The sequence below is a fragment of the Adiantum capillus-veneris genome, chromosome 22, assembly GCF_014529385.1.
Source record: "Adiantum capillus-veneris isolate H3 chromosome 22, ASM1452938v2, whole genome shotgun sequence".
Lineage (NCBI taxonomy): Eukaryota > Viridiplantae > Streptophyta > Polypodiopsida > Polypodiales > Pteridaceae > Adiantum > Adiantum capillus-veneris.
In genome coordinates, this window is record NC_140952.1 from 27,720,535 (window position 1) to 27,736,967 (window position 16,433).

Genomic DNA, 16,433 nt, shown 5'->3' on the forward strand with positions numbered 1-16,433 from the left:
GGGTTCAGTCAGTTTAGATTAGCAGTGATCTGGCACTTTTGTGAGTCTATTCGTAGACCGTGCATGCCCAGTCACTTAGCATAGATGCATATCCTCCGGTTGCACACAACATGATCACCGGAATTCCCATCAGAATCCATTAGCATTAGTTAGGGAAATTTTCCAGTGCATTTAGCCTATTTTCCTATTTATTGGTATTTTCACTTATTATTTTTAAGTGACTTTCCAACAAAAGTAGGTAGGGCAATTTTGCTAAGTTAATATATAAGCAAACCCAAGTTAGCACTTTCTGGCAGAAGAGGCAGCAGGAGCTTCCCGCTCAACAGGCAACTTCTCAGCAGTAACCCCCCTCAGCAGTAGACCCTCGCCATCCACTCCTTCCCTTTGGCGTTTCCTCCCAGCAAGCCATCGCCGACAAGTCCTCTTGCCTGGCGTTTCCAACCTCAGCAGATACATCCCAGCCAGCGTTTTTCAGCCCTTGACAAAAACGCCAGCATCATTGCAGATTCAGCGTTTTTTCAGCCGTAGCAAAAACGCCAGCCAGATCTCAACCTTTCCAACGTTTTCAGCCCCAACTACTAACGCTAGGAAACCTGCAATTCAGCAGTGACAAAACGCAGGAATTCAGCCATAGACGCAGTAGCAGATCAGCCCCTAGACGGTTGCAGATGTTCCCCCCATTTTCAGCCAAGAAAACGCAGCCAAAACAGTCATTTTCAGCCACCGAAACAGTCCCAAAATTCAGCGATTAGAAGATCTCAGATTTCAGCCATCAAGTCGTTGTCGTCACCATCGTCGTCGTCATCGGCATAGTCCCATTGCATCAGTCCATTGCATTCACATTGTACACCTTTGTGCAATCAAAGTAGACCACTCTCGCCGACGAGAGTGGGGCCTTCGGAGGAGGGTTTTACAAACTCTCGGGTGTCGTATCTCTTCTCTCTCCTTCTCTCAGTCTCATTCACTTGCACGCACAATCCACTCACTTTGTTCGTTATCATAGCACTCTCCATAAGACGGAAGGCTCTCTCCTTCCCCAAGAACTAAAAGGAACCTTGAGCAATAAAGATCACTAATCTTGAGAAAATACAACATTCATTCCGCTGCACATTACATTGGTATCAGAGCTTTGGAAGTGTTTTGCATTACTCAAGGAAAGAACCACAAGAACCACAAGAATTTTTTTGCTTGTTGCGATCGCACGAACCCAAGTTTACTTGGGCGTGGCGATTCCTAATCGTATTTTGTTGAAGAGTGATAGAAATCCCAAGAAAGAAGGACTTGTCCAGCCTCCCCTTGTGTCTCTTTTCACTCATTGAGAGCGGACCGTGCACTTAGCGGCCGGCCAATCGACGTGAGGTGGGAAAAAGAAACCTTGGTGTGAGCGCAAGGCCGCCAAGGGGTGCGCCCGCAGAAAAGAGTAGAACTCGGGTGAAGAGAAGATCCTTCTCCAACGCGATTTGCAAGCGAAAGAAAACCTCAAAAACCCCAAGAACCCAAGTCCCTCAAGACTCAAGAACCTCAAGAACCCAAGATCAAGGACCTCAAGAACATCAAGACCCTCAAGAACCCAAGTTCTTCGCAAGCTTAAGACCCCAAGATCATAGTGCATGGTCGTCACCCGAAGCGGCATAAATACTTCGCATTCAGGTGATGAGCATGAGAGAGGCAACGAAGGATTCTCCCCACCATGAGATTTTTCCAACCCTCCCCCTTCGCCATCTATGCCAGACCCTATGGAGGCAATGATGAAGCAGATGATGGCCATGATGGATAGACAGGAAGACAAGCGCCTTGCTTTAGAACGCGAGCGTGACACAAGAAAAGAAAGAAAGGAACTAAGGAAGGAAGAAGCGGCAGCACGCAACGCAACATTGGAGGCATATCGTGCCTCTCATAGATTGGCTTTGGAGACCGAGCGTGAAGCTCGTAGATTGGCTTTGGAGGCCGAGCGTGAAGCTCGACGAGAGCTACGCACTCAAGAATTGATTGCCCAAGTCCTAGCCTCGAAGACCGAACCACCCAAAGATCGTGGGAGTTCGTCAGATGGCGCAAGCCACGACGCGGATTCCAACCATCCAGTCACAGAAAAGTTGATTTTCAGTAAGTATGACGGTAAGATGAATGCTACAGTTATTCATTCTTGGTTGCATCAATTTAATGTTTATTTTGCGACAACTAAAAAGACAAGCAATAGCAAAGTTTTGACGGCAGCTATGTACGTTGCCAGTGATGCCATTAATTGGTACCACGCATGGCAAGAGGCATAGCTAGCCGCGCACCTAGAGGCAGCCGACGATTTCACGCCCCTCTCTTTTAGTTGGGCTGATTTCCAAGACAAGCTCAAGGAGCGGTTTATGCCCCCTCAGTACCTCACACGGTTGAAAAACGATTGGCGCGCTCTCAAGCAAAATGGTATGCCGGTCATGTCTTTTTCTAATGGTGTTTTGCAGCTAGGTACCCAACTACGGATGTCGGATGAAGAGCGCAAAGAGGCTTTTCTCTTTGGATTGGACGAGTATATCAAGTACGATGTCGAGGTACTCGATCCAATCGATCTCAACAAGGCGGTAGCGATTGCTCTCGCACAGGAGATGAAGCACAACAAGGGAAAGCCTAAGGAGAACAAGACTTCCACAAGTACCTCGCAGACTTCTTAGAACGGTAAGAACAATAAGAATGGTAAGAATGATAACTCGTCTAACCAATCTACAAACAGTATCTCATCAAAGAATTCTTCCAATGAATCTAAGGGTAAGGCTAACACAACTGCTAAACCTAAGCTTACTCCATATGAAAAGGTAGCACAAGGAATTGTAGGAGGATACATCACTTCGGAAGAACAAAGCACTTATTCTAAAGAAGGTCGTTGTTTTCATTGTCACATTAAGGGTCACATAAAAAGAACATGTCCTAAGCTTGAATCGAATGCATCTAAAGAACCCACAGCACCCACTACATCTGTCAATGCCATAGTCACAAGGGGACGCATTCCGGGACGGGGAATGGGGAACGGGGGACGGGTCTCAAATGGATTTTTAGTGTAAAAAAGAGGGCGGGACAGCAAAAGGGGACGGAAAAGTGGGGACGGGAAGCCCGAAAAAGGGAGTCCCCTGTGACTATGGTCAATGCAATGAATGATAACACAGGTGTGCCCAAAGTTTCTCAGGACCCTCCCATTGATGATTCTCTCATTAAATGTTATGGTCGTACGTTGGGGCACCGTTTTGTCATATTGTTTGACCCAGGTAGTATGCATGATGTGATCAGTCCCTCTCTTGTTGAGAGAGCCCGCCTCGAAGTTAGTCCGAGATCTCCTATCGAGGTCTCTGGCTTTCGTCCCGGTATGGACGCTCTCATCACGAAGGAGTGGCTTGATGTGTTGTTTGTAATTCAACAGACTGCCTTCACTAGAAGATTTGTTGTTTCTCCTCTCTCAGGATGTGATATGATTTTAGGCATGAAATGGTTTCGTGAAATAAACCTCTCGTTGATTGGGAGGATAACACTTTAACTCTCAATGCCAAAAGTGATTCTCCTACTCTCTTTCATGGAGTGGATACTTCTTCTTCTCCATCTCTCATTGCTAATATGCAGGACAAGGTTGAAAGGATTCGGGATAAGGAGATTCTCTCAATCTCTTTTTCTCCACAGCATGACACATAGGATTTCCATGATTATGAGAAGCATGATGATTTGAAGGAGAATGATTTGCATGATGATTTGGATGAAAAAGACAAGCATAATGAATTGCATGAAGAAGATGTGATTGTTCACCAGGATGAGGTGTTAGTTGATGCTTTTTCTAGCGAAGCTAACCTCGTTGCAGATTCAATCAATCACGAAGGATCGATCTTGGCTCTTGAGCCTAGGTCCCAAGAACCCCTTCAGGAAGAACCGATCTTGGCTCTCGAGCCTTGGTCCAAAGAACCATGACAGGAAGTATTATGTGTTCGCATGATTGATACCCACGCATTGTTCGAGTGTTTCATTCGTGAAGTTTTCTTGTATTTTAGTCAGCATCGTTATGTGATCCCTTTTCCTAGGCATGACATATTGTATGTTGAGCACGTTTCTCTCATGGATGAGCACGAATGTATGCGGATTGTTCATGAAAAGTTAAAAAGTTTGTATGTAAGGAAGTCGCATTCCATGTCTCTTCCTTGGCATAACACAGTTTCCGAAAGAACACATAATAGTATGAGCACCAAGCATGGGCATTTCCATTGTGATTTGCCACAGATGATTGATTTCGATCAAACAGAAAAGATTCGACCTCATTGTTTGCATGTGTTTGATGAACGCGTTGTCACTCCGTCTCTATGTTCATCTACATTGCATACACAATCTTTAGAGAAGACGAGAGTTTTTTCCTTCACGTTACATGGAATAGGTATGTTCATGGTTTTTTGTTGGAGATGGTTTCAAGAATTTTCAGCCATGGAGATTCTTGAAGACGAAAGAAGCAGGACTCTAGATGAAGTTGAAGCAAGAAAGGTGAAACCGGCCCGTAGGGCGGTAGACGTTGGCTTTCACCCGAAATTCTTTACTTTAGACACACACACACAGAGCACTTTGCAGAGAGAGAGACCTGTAAAAACGGGAATTAACACTTAATCACACACTCGGCTCGGAAGCTAGAATGCTCCGAGCAGACGCCGACAACCTGTAGGCCCAAAAATTGGCACCCCTTTCGGTATTTCTTTTTACTTTGAGAGGGTAAATTTACAAAGTAGAGTCATGGGAATCCTTTTACTGTATCCAGCTAGATATCACATGATTTGGCCAAATTTCGGCAACATAACAACTCCAAAACTTGCGCGAAACCAATTCCCCTACTGGAACTCACTTCCACTGGCATAAACCCTCTGATTCCTGCCAAAAAACAGTAAATTCAACACGCTGTATTTATTGGTTTTTGCCCTGTTTTCAGCCCCAAACAGTCCCCTAACTGTCCTCTGCCAGTGGGGCACTATTCCCAATGGTTCTGGCATCCATATGGCTGAAAAACAGTCAATTTACAGCGCATACACAGCGCTGAAAACGCACCTGTATGGTGAGGTTATGACCCTCACCGGTGCCTGCTTTGGAGTAGCACTTAGCTACCCCTGTTCCTGCTCAAGGAGGCTCTTGCCTCAGCACAAAAGCATGAAACCACACAGTTGTACATCAGTCAAATGAAGAGCCCTCTTGTGGGGCATCACACAACTGCACGTAGGGGAGAGAGAGAGCAGTGTGTAGCGTGCAGGGCATCACTCCTAGCACCACACTGTACATGAGAGGGAAAGGAAGCACTCCATAGCTCTTAACCTGTGTGACAGGTTCTCAATGAAGCATCCCCCAAGCATAAATCGAGCGCCCCCTCTTCTGCCCTTAACCTGTAATGCATCTGTGAACAAATAGATGCAAGAAGGGGAAGATTTCCATGGCTGCCAAAACCTGCGTATCGTTGAAAACGCAGCAAAACAGCCCTGTAAACACGCATCTGATGCCTTCCAATGCTGAAAATGAGCTCCTTGGACCTAGGCAAAGTCATGGGAAGCTCAAAAATGGAGAGAAATGGCTGAAAATCATAGTTAACAGCCTTCAAAACTGCTCCGAAAAGTCAGTTACGAGTTCTCTTCTCCCAAACTTGGTAAATTGACCAAAAAGTGCCACTTGGCACTCATACATGCAATTTCCCCGCATTGGGCTTCCTGTTTAAAAATCTCTCAACTGGTGCATCAATTGACTTTGCAGCAGAGCACTAAAATGTTCCCCTTGTCATACCGGAGGTAATGACGCGAACACATTTCACGGCCCAAAATAGCAGTTCCCTAAATTTTAGGAGATGCTTCCTGACCATCTATCCTCATTGGGACCGCATCCAAAAGTGCAATGTGGCCCAACTGTCGGATACTTTCTGTTGGTGATCCCACCTTGACTTTATGCCTTTATTGAGTTCACTTCCTAATATCCACCAACTTGCTAAGTGCGACGGGGGGACCCGTATGATCTTGCTCTGAGCCTAGACATCCTCTTACTGTACGAATTCCAGTGCCGACCACTTCCCATCTGCGGATGAAACTACCGTTCACATTGGCCATACAATGTCCGACCGTTTGCAACTTCAAAAAGAGGTCTCAAAAATAAAACAAAAATCATTGGAAAGAAACCAACAACTAAGGTTAGCAGTTGCCACGTCCTCGTGACAAAAGGAGATTCTGAAGACTTTGTCGCTTTCGGCGCGGCCCAAAGAAGCAACCGTTGCAGACCTTTATGAAGTTCAAGTACCGCACGACCCACACATCAGAGTGGGCCGGCGAAGAGTCCCTTCCAGGATTCCGGATGCTGATGGTGATCTCCCTCGACGCCATACAGTTCGGTACCAGTACCTCCCTTTGAAAAGGAGGGGATGTAACGTGACACATCCCAACCTTATGTGTCCGTGGACAAGCTACACCACATCAGGGTTCAGTTTGTTTAGATTAGCAATGATCTAGCACTTTTGTGAGTCTATTCATAGACCGTGCATGCCCAATCACTTAGCATAGATGCATATCCTCCGGTTGCACACAGCATGATCACCGGAATTCCCATCAGAATCCATTAGCATCAGTTAGGGAAATTTTCCAGTGCATTTAGCCTATTTTCCTATTTATTGGTATTTTCACTTATTATTTTTAAGTGACTTTCCAACAAAAGTAAGTAGGGCAATTTTGCTAAGTTAATATATAAGCAAACCCAAGTTAGCACTTTCTGGCAGAAGAGGCAGCAGGAGCTTCCCGCTCAACAGGCAACTTCTCAGCAGTAACCCCCCTCAGCAGTAGACCCTCACCATCCACTCCTTCCCTTTGGCGTTTCCTCCCAGCAAGCCATCGCCGACAAGTCCTCTTGCCTGGCGTTTCCAACCTCAGCAGATACATCCCAGCCAGCGTTTTTCAGCCCTTGACAAAAACGCCAGCATCATTGCAGATTCAGCGTTTTTTCAGCCATAGCAAAAACGCCAGCCAGATCTCAACCTTTCCAACGTTTTCAGCCCCAACTACTAACGCTAGGAAACCTGCAATTCAGCAGTGACAAAACGCAGGAATTCAGCCAGACACAGTAGCAGATCAGCCCCTAGACGGTTGCAGATGTTTCCCCCATTTTCAGCCAAGAAAACGCAGCCAAAACAGTCATTTTCAGCCACCGAAACAGTCCCGAAATTCAGCGATTAGAAGATCTCAGATTTCAGCCATCAAGTCGTCGTCGTCATCGGCATAGTCCCATTGCATCAGTCCATTGCATTCGCATTGTACACCTTTGTGCAATCAAAGTAGACCACTCTCGCCGACGAGAGTGGGGCCTTCGGAGGAGGGTTTTACAAAGTCTCGGGTGTCGTATCTCTTCTCTCTCCTTCTCTCAGTCTCATTCACTTGCACGCACTCTCCACTCACTTTGTTCGTGATCATAGCACTCTCCATAAGACGGAAGGCTCTCTCCTTCCCTAAGAACTAAAAGGAACCTTGAGCAATAAAGATCACTAATCTTGAGAAAATACAACATTCATTCCGCTGCACATTACACTATCTACCCCCTCGTCGGCGCACCCCGCATGCAACACCCAGTATACAATTGGTTGTTTTTTTCTGACACTCAAGACGCACGGCTCTACGCGCAATGACAAGCTTGATGTTCCAAGAGTGGGAGGAGTATACCCTAAAGGGCTATCAACACAACCAAAAACACAAGCAAGAAAAAAAATACTTTTTGGGGACTAGCGGATTAGTGCAAAATCTTCAAAGCTCTGATACCAATGTCAGGTCTAGCGGAATTGAAATGGTGAAGATCTAGTTTTACACTTCCACAAAATCCTTTCCTTCTTTCCTTGCGTTAGTAAATGCTTTGTGCTTGAATGATTGTTCTTTTTACTTTCCCCTAAAGAGAGGGGCTGAGAGAATGCAATAGAGATGTGTGCATGGAGAGAGAAAGAGAGAGAAGAGAAGAGCGACACCTGATGGGGTCCCAACCAACCCTCTCAAGGGCCCTCTACACTGTTACCGATGTGGTATTTGCTTTAGATTGCGTAAATGGAATGTATACACAATGCAATACATCAATGCAGACTCTACTGACTCGATGACGATAGATCACCGCGGTAACTCCTCAAGATGAGGTAGCCCCGGGCTGATTTGATACACCTTGGATTCTTCTCGATGTGGGAATTGCGGATGACCACCACGGGCTGATTTGCACTCCTGATGTGAGAAGTATGATGGGCTGAAAACGCATATCTCGATGAGGTCGATGATGGACAACGATGGAGCACTCAATTTTGGCGAGGGAATTGCCGAGGGGAGAGCTCGATGGGCTGCCGAAGGACCGAACCAAATCCGAAGACGGTGAAGCTACGAATCTCACCTGCAACGGAAAACGCTGGCCTAATTTGGCTGAATTCTGCTAGCGCTAGGGCTGACAACTGGAATCGCTGCTTGATCTGCTGCACATGACCAAAATGTTGGCTTCTGTGCAGGGCTGAAAACACCAGATGGCTGAATTCTGAAAACGCTACTGCTGGCTGCTCCTTTCACAAGCGCTAAGCAATTCTCTCCAAAACGCTAGCCTGAATTGCCCCTTTATAGGCTCTCTATGCATGTTAAATACTTAGCAAGCCTTAGGTAGGGTAGGTGTCCACCAGACTTCCCAACAATAAATCATAAAAATGATTTATTAGAAAATAAGTCCAAGGGTCCAGATCTCGGTGCAACTGCCGCACATCCGCCCAACCGGGAATCGGATCGACGCGCGGTCTGGCACGTCTGATTCCTCTAACCTAGAACTACATGCTCGTCGTGCCAGAGGCCCACCGTAGTGTAATAACATCTGTCAAAACGCGCATACAAACCATTTATGCAAGAGGGTTCCAAACTGGAAAACCTAATCTAATGGACTTGTCCGGACATACAGGTCCTGTGAACACGCTCAAAAAATTGCGAGTACTAACCCTTCTAGGATTCTAGACATCCCTATCTAGGAAGAAGGGGAACAGGGCTTTGGAAGTCGATGAAGTATGTCCACGTGGCACACAGAGCCATGTGCACGTGACACTCACTCAATCTGTGCACTATCAATCTTTTTGAAAAACTTTCATATTTAACTTGTACCCTTATTTTTGTCCTCACATACAAGCTTTTTAAGTTGCAACCGTATTATTCAAATGAGGACATTACTCATCAAGTCAGTGATTTGTCTTTGAGGTGTACTTTGCATTAGTGCTTTACAACATAAGCATGGTTTTGTAAGTTCGAGATGCTCCGCATCAGAAGTATATTTCCTAAAATCTTCCATGCTGATATAATTCTTGCTTTGTTTCGCCAATTGTTAGCAATTTATGAGTAGATAATATTCTATAAAATCTTTATAGATTACTACAAAACAAGAACCCGAACTCTAAGACCTCTAGGCCTAGGTCTCTGTCATCTTAAGATAGTTTATCCTTAATCAAATTATGAAGTGGCAGGAAGAGACCAACCAAGCATGACTAGTTCATGTCCACTTGATACATCTGTACAGTGTAAACATGTTTTACGAATGTTGCCTATTAAGGGTGTAACTGACAGTAAATATCTCTCTCTCTCTCTCTCTCTCTCTCTCTCTGGATGCACCCTCTCTGACTCTTACACAGTCCGAGATCACCAGGCTCATCCGCCAGGACTTGAGTCAGCTAGACACCAAGAGGACATGGATACAGCCAGTACAGGAGCTGGGCACAAAGATGGCTTTCTATAGAGAGCATCTTCTCCAGCTTACGAAGGACGGTTTTGTGACGAGGCCCAGATACATGGACACCTACTTGTCTCATGGGATCCGATGCGCTATTGGCCAGATACGCACATCTTCACACCAGCTGCGAATCGAGACTGGGAGATACAGCGAAGTACCAACAGAGGCCACGACATGCCCATGTTTGGCATGGAGCCTGAGACAGAGTTGCACTACACATACCACTGCCCTGTCTACTACAAGATACGAGGCCGCTTCCACTGCTTGTTCAAAGAGGGATTTGGACCACTCTCCAGAGTCATGCGATACGAGGATCAAAGATGCCTAGGTTTGTTTTTTCTCGAGCTACGCAGACACAAAGAGAGCCTGAGGAGAGGACAGGCTAGGCAATCTCAGAGACAGATCACAGACTTCTTTAGAGCAGACACTGGACATCTGGAGGAGTTACTACCACAGCATAGTTTGTCGCCTTACACCAAAGGCACACTGATCGATTGAGCGACGGAGATGGGGAGATCCAGACGTCCACGATTGCGGAGGACTACACAACATCGACGAAGGCTGCATCAGAGGATCCGGATCTCTTTGGCCCGACATGCACGACGCCCTGTCAGACTACTGACGATGGAGGAGATTGATGAGATCCGCCAGCGACCGATGCTGGATCTCTTGTGATCTCTTGTGATTCAGCTATCCCAGCTAGCTGCTTAGCTCACACCTAGCAGTTTAGGATTCCATAACATAGTATTTTGTTTTTGTCATTTTGTTACTCTGACTTTGTATCAGATCCACCACATTGTAACTTTCTAGTCTCATAGGTCACTTTGGCCTTTTAGAGACGTTAATATAACATTTCATTTCATTTCTCTCTCTCTCTCTTCTCGGGTGTGTATGTGCGCGCGCGCTAATAAAAAGAGGAAAATGATATAACCTTTCTATTACCCAAGTGTGATAGATTGGTTATGTCATTTTCCTCTTGAATAAGAGGTCTTGAGTTCAACTCCTCGTCGGCTAGATCTTTACGGTCTCTTGGGATAGTTTCCTACGACGTTAAAACTCTCTTCTTCTCGGGGGTGTGCGCGCGCACGCTAATAAAAAGAGAAAAATAATATAACCTTTCTATCACCAAAGTGTAGTAGACTGGTTATGCCATTTCCTCTTGAATAACAGGTCTTGAGTTCAACTCCTCGTCGGCTAGATCTTTAAAGTCTCTTGGGATAGTTTCCTACGACATTAAAACTCTCTTCTTCTCGGGGGGGGGGGAGGTGTGCGCGCGCGCACGCTAATAAAAGGAGGAAAATGGTATAACCTTTCTATCACCCAAGTGTGGTAGATTTTGAATAACATGTCTTGAGTTCAACTCCTCGTCGGCTAGATCTTTAAGGTCTCTTGGGATAGTTTCCTACGACGTTAAAACTCTCTTCTTCTCAGGTGTGTGTCTGTGCGCGTGCGCTCTAATAAAAAGAGAAAAATGGTATAACCTTTCTATCACTTCTCTTCTTCTCAGGTGTGTGTGTGAATAAAAAGAGGAAAATGGTATAACCTTTCTATCACCCAAGAGTGGTAGATTGATTATGCCATTACAGGTCTTGAGTTCATCTCCTCGTTAGCTAGATCTTTAAGGTCTCTTGGGATAGTTTCCTACAACATTAAATCAATCTCTCTCTCTCTCTCTCTCTCTCTCTCTCTCTCTCTCTCTCTCTCTCACCCACACACACACACACACACACACACACACACACAAAAAAACACACACACACACGGGGGAGGAGGAGACTACCAAGAGGGCCTGCTTTTCAGAAAAGTCATCCAGCTTCCAGGTGATTCCAGTAGAGGGTTCTGGCAGCTGCCAACAAAAATAGCAGAGATGGAAAAGCTTGAAGAGCCATGCGTGATACAAAGAAAGCGAGCTCTGCTTGAGAAACAGACCTCGAAGTCAGGAGCGCGTGCCCCGAGTGCGAGAGGTTGAGACTCCATAGCGTCGTATGCAGATTGGTAACAAATGTATTTATGACTGTAAAAAAGAACTTAGGACTTTTTGTTTTGGTTACTACAAAGCCTACATCGTAATCACATGGGACTTTTGTTGGCCCTGCCGTTAGGCAGGGTCTATGGGGAGGAATTTTGTCGCCATGGCCATAGGGCCTCAGGCCCAATGGAGAGTTGCCGAGCAAGCGTACGTTTTTTAGGTGGACGGCATGCATTGGATTGCTATTTTTGTTGTGAAGGCTTGTTACCATAGAGGTATTTTTCAATTAAAAATTGGCGCCAAGAGGGTTGTGTGAGTGTTGCGTGCTATTTTTGGAATGTAGTTGTCGCTTTTTGATAGAACGGTGAGCTATAGCCGTGCATGAGAACGATTTGCAAGCGCTTCGATTGTCCTCTGAGAGACTAGATGGTCTCTCTCTCTCTCTCTCTCTCTCTCTCTCTCTCTCTCTCTCTCTCTCTCTCACACACACACACACACACACTTTCTTTACACAAATTACAAACTGTTTGGCAACTCACTAGCAAGAAGGCCACTTGAGGAGAAGTGGTCGGGGATTGTCTTGTTGGTTGTCTATGTGCTCGATGCACACCTTTGGTGCAGTTCCTTTATTTGTGGCATATTTTAGCCGTCGCCTTTGTCGTCAATTATGTCCATTGAAACTTGTTTTTTGTTTTTTGTTTATGTGTGTAAAGGCGTGTAGTGCATGGTGTTCATGTGTGTGTTGTAGGTAAAAGCGTATTGTGAATGTGTATGTATGCATTGTGTCTGTGTGTTTTAGGTGTTTTTATATTGAGTGCGTGTAAGATGGCGAGAGTGTGTGCATAGTGTGTGTGTGTGGCTATGAATACAAGAGAGAGATATTTTTTTGCTTGGCAACTTATGAGAGCAAGAGAAAACAAGAGGGTGATGGTGTGTGAACAAGAGTGTATGTGTGTATTGAGGGTGGTGAGAACAAAAGAGAGAGGGAGAACCTTTACCTGTCAAAAGGGGAGAGGGAATTCGCCTCTGGCGGGCTGATCCGAGATAGAGAAGGCAAGGGAGAGAGTGAGAGGGTAGGAGGATGGGGGAGAGAGAGAAAAGTGTGCACGTGTATTAGAGATGAAGAGAGACACTGCTCTTTGGCTGATCTAAACGAGAGTAATGAAATGAAATATTATATTAACGGGCCAAAATGACCATGAATCTGATACAAGTTTGGATAAAGGAAAGAAATTATACTAAACAAGAACACCAATAGAGATGTAAGAGGCGGGTAGCATGAGCCGGTGTCTCAAAATACATATGGTGGATATGTATGTATCAAATCAGGTGATGGCTCGCATCAGTTGGTGAATGATTGTGTCGATGTCCTCCATGGTGAGAATCCACATAGGGAGTCTCTTATGCCGTGCCAATATGAATCTGATCCTATGCTGCAACCTCCTCCGATCGGGCCTCCTAGATCTCCCCAGCTTGCCTACTCGATCACTTAGAATATCTCTCCTAGTCCTCTCTGGCTCTCTCATCTCTGCTCACCCTATAGATGAAAGAACACTGAGATTTGTCTCTAGGTGTGTCTCCTGGTCTTTAGGCCTCTCTCTCTCTCTCTCTCTCTCTCTCTCTCTCTCTCTCTCTCTCTCTCTCTCTCTCTCTCTCTCTCTCACACACACACACACACACACACACACACACACACACAGAGTAACCTTGCTTGATGTTGTTGAATCTCCAAGAGATCATCCATCAAATAATTAACGTACATCAATCCCAATTTTTCTCCCGAGATGAACTTGCAAAAGAGGCCGGTTCAAAAAGGAAAGAAAGAAAGCCCAGACCTAGCCAGGTGAATAAGAAAGAAGTTCCAGCCCGTTTGATCTGATAATTCATTACCATGGACAGTCTGTTTCCTATAGTACTTTTGTGTGATGGTCGTTTAGTTTGAACAATCTGCATTCAAATCTCTCTTCTTTTATTCAAGAATACTGAAGTCATGCATAGCCAATTCTGACAAAGCTCTTCTTCTTTGCAAGTATTTGTTGGAATTAGGGTTGCAAAGAAACACACACAGCTTGGAGAAGACGAAGGAAGCTCAAGACACACAATAGAGAGTGTATTACTTAGTGTGCAATGGAAAAGAAAGATAGCCCTAGAGTGATGGGCGTATATACAATGCTTGGGGGAAAAAACTTCCTAAAGAGGGAAAAAATGCCCCGGCAGTCCTAGTGTGTTCACACACATCACTACCACATGTATATGGTATAAGGACATGATCAGTCCACAAAGGGGAGTAAGCCCAAAGCTTTGCGGAAAGCTTCAAGCTTCTCACGAGACAATGCCTTTGTGAAAAGATATGCAAGGTTGTCCTGTGTTGGCACATAAGCCAAGCTGATCTCTCCTGCTGAGAGCCTCTCCCTGACATAGTGGTAATGTACCTCAATGTGCTTTGTGCGAGCATGAAAAACTGGGTTCCTCGCGACTGCCAATGCGCTCTGACTGTCAGTGTAGATAGTGTTGGCAGTGTCCTGTCCAACACCCAAATCAGCCATAAGGCGTCTAAGCCATACACACTCAACCGTAGCTATGAAGACTGCCCTGTACTCAGCCTCACAACTCGAAGTGGCCACAGTAGGTTGCTTCTTGCTCAACCATGATATACATGAACTGCCAAGCATGAAACAAAAACCACTTGTGGACACTCGCTTGTCAAAACAACCAGTCCAATCTGAGTCTGAAAAAGCATGTAAGTCTGGCGGCAATGATCCCCCCTTGGGATAAAACAAGCCAAGATGTAAAGTGCCACTAAGGTAGCGGAAAATCCTCTTGACAGCTTGCCAATGCTTAGACCCTGGGCTATGCATGAATCTGCTGACCTGTGAGACTGCAAACTGAATATCCGGCCTCATGTTGCATACATAAATGAGGCAGCCAACAACAGTTTGATAAAGAGTGACATCAGCAGGATCGCCAGCATCATGTAGACTCAACTTCAAACCTGTTTCCATGGGAGTGGCACTAGGTTTGCAATCCTCAAGTCCAAACTTACATAGCAATGTCTCTATGTAACTTTTCTGACACAAGGCAATACCATCATCACACTGCTTAAACTGTATACCCAAGTAATGATGCAACAGCCCCAAATCTTTCATCTTGAAAGTAGCATTCACATCAGCCTTAAATTCAGCAATATGTCCCTCACGCTTTACATACAATGTGCTTTCTGTTGGACTGTTACGAAAGCCTTGTTTGACCAAATGCGTGCCAGCTTTCTCATACCAAGCACGAGGAGATTGCTTCAACCCATACAAAGCCTTGTTACATTTGCACACTTTGTCCTCTTGTCCTTTTATGACAAAACCGCGAGGTTGCATTACATAAACTTCCTCAAATATGTCACCATTCAAGAAAGCAGTAACAATGTTTGATTGATGTACATCCCAACCAAAATGAGCTGCCAATGCACATAGAAAACGCACAGTAGTCATACGACAGGTGGGAGCAAAAGTCTCTTCATAATCTATGCCTTTTTGTTGTGCATAACCCTTTGCAACAAGTCGAGCCTTATGGCGATCGATCTCACCATCCTACTTGCGTTTCAACTTGTAAACCCACTTTGTACCAATGGCCTTTTTGCCAGGAGGCAAATCACATAAAGTCCATGTGTCATTTTCTATAAGTGCATCATATTCTGATTGCATGGCAGCCATCCAATTTTTTGAATTCTATGCTTCATCAAAAGATAGAGGCTCCTCAACATCATGTAAGCTAGACACAGCCAAAGCATAACAATCTGATGCATAAGATGCATGGCGAGAGCCTGAACGAGTACGACTAGACAAAGGTGCATCCAATTTACTGTCACGCAAAGTGTGCACCAGCCATTTTGGCATACCTCTACCCTGCTCATTTTCAGCCCTTTCCTCATCAAGTACATCATGTACATCTACATCAGTAATAGGCTGATCTAGAACATTGTCAAAAACCCCCATAGGCTGTACATTTGCCTCATTGGAACTTACATTCGTATTTCCACCACTAAAAAGAGGCAACAAAGTGTCATAAATGTCCTGTGAGCTTACATTACTGTCTCTAGTACATGACAGCAAGGGCTGAACAGAATCTTCCACAAACACTACATCCCGAGAAACCAGAATACGTTTTGTTTGCGAATGATAGAACCTGTAACCTTTGCTTTCAGCACTATAACCAACAAAAATACATTTGACAGCCTCTCCAATTTCCTGCGCTACACTTGTGGCACCAAAGCATATGCCAAACAGCCAAAAACACGCATGTGCTCAATAGAAGGCTTTCTATCATGCCATGCTTCATATGGAGTAATAGACTGCAAAGCTTTCGTAGGACACTGTTAAGTACATAAGTGGCACACATGATGGCCTCAAGCCAAAAAGAATGCGGCAAAGCTTGACTTTTGACCATACATCGTGCCATTTCCCCCCCTCGATCGGAACGGAGGGTGCCCATAGTACATTTCGAGACATTTTCAGCCATAGCCAGAAATTGTTTGAAGCACATAAAAACTTCGGACTTCGCTTTAAGCGGAAATACCCATGCATGCCTGGAGTAATCATCAGTGAAAGTCACAAAGTACAGGTAATTGCCCAAGGACGGAGTTTGCATGGGCTCACAAACGTCACTATGCACAAGCTGCAACCTGCATGTGGCCCGATTTGAAGCATCCTTTGGAAACTTAGAACGCTGC

General features: G+C 45.2%; 1 protein-coding gene across 1 annotated transcript in view; it reads right to left on the reverse strand.

Moving 5' to 3' along the window:
* LOC147429075 (uncharacterized) overlaps window positions 1–11,763 on the reverse strand; it is a 117,260-nt gene extending 105,497 nt beyond the window's left edge. Inside the window, exons 1-2 of the mRNA XM_086495439.1 lie at window positions 11,674–11,763; window positions 11,525–11,590 (exon numbers count right to left, since the gene is read on the reverse strand). Coding sequence (XP_086351565.1) covers window positions 11,525–11,590; window positions 11,674–11,721 — 114 coding nt within the window. The 5' untranslated portion in view covers window positions 11,722–11,763. The remainder of the gene's footprint in view (window positions 1–11,524; window positions 11,591–11,673) is intronic.
* Window positions 11,764–16,433: the final 4,670 nt, after the last annotated feature.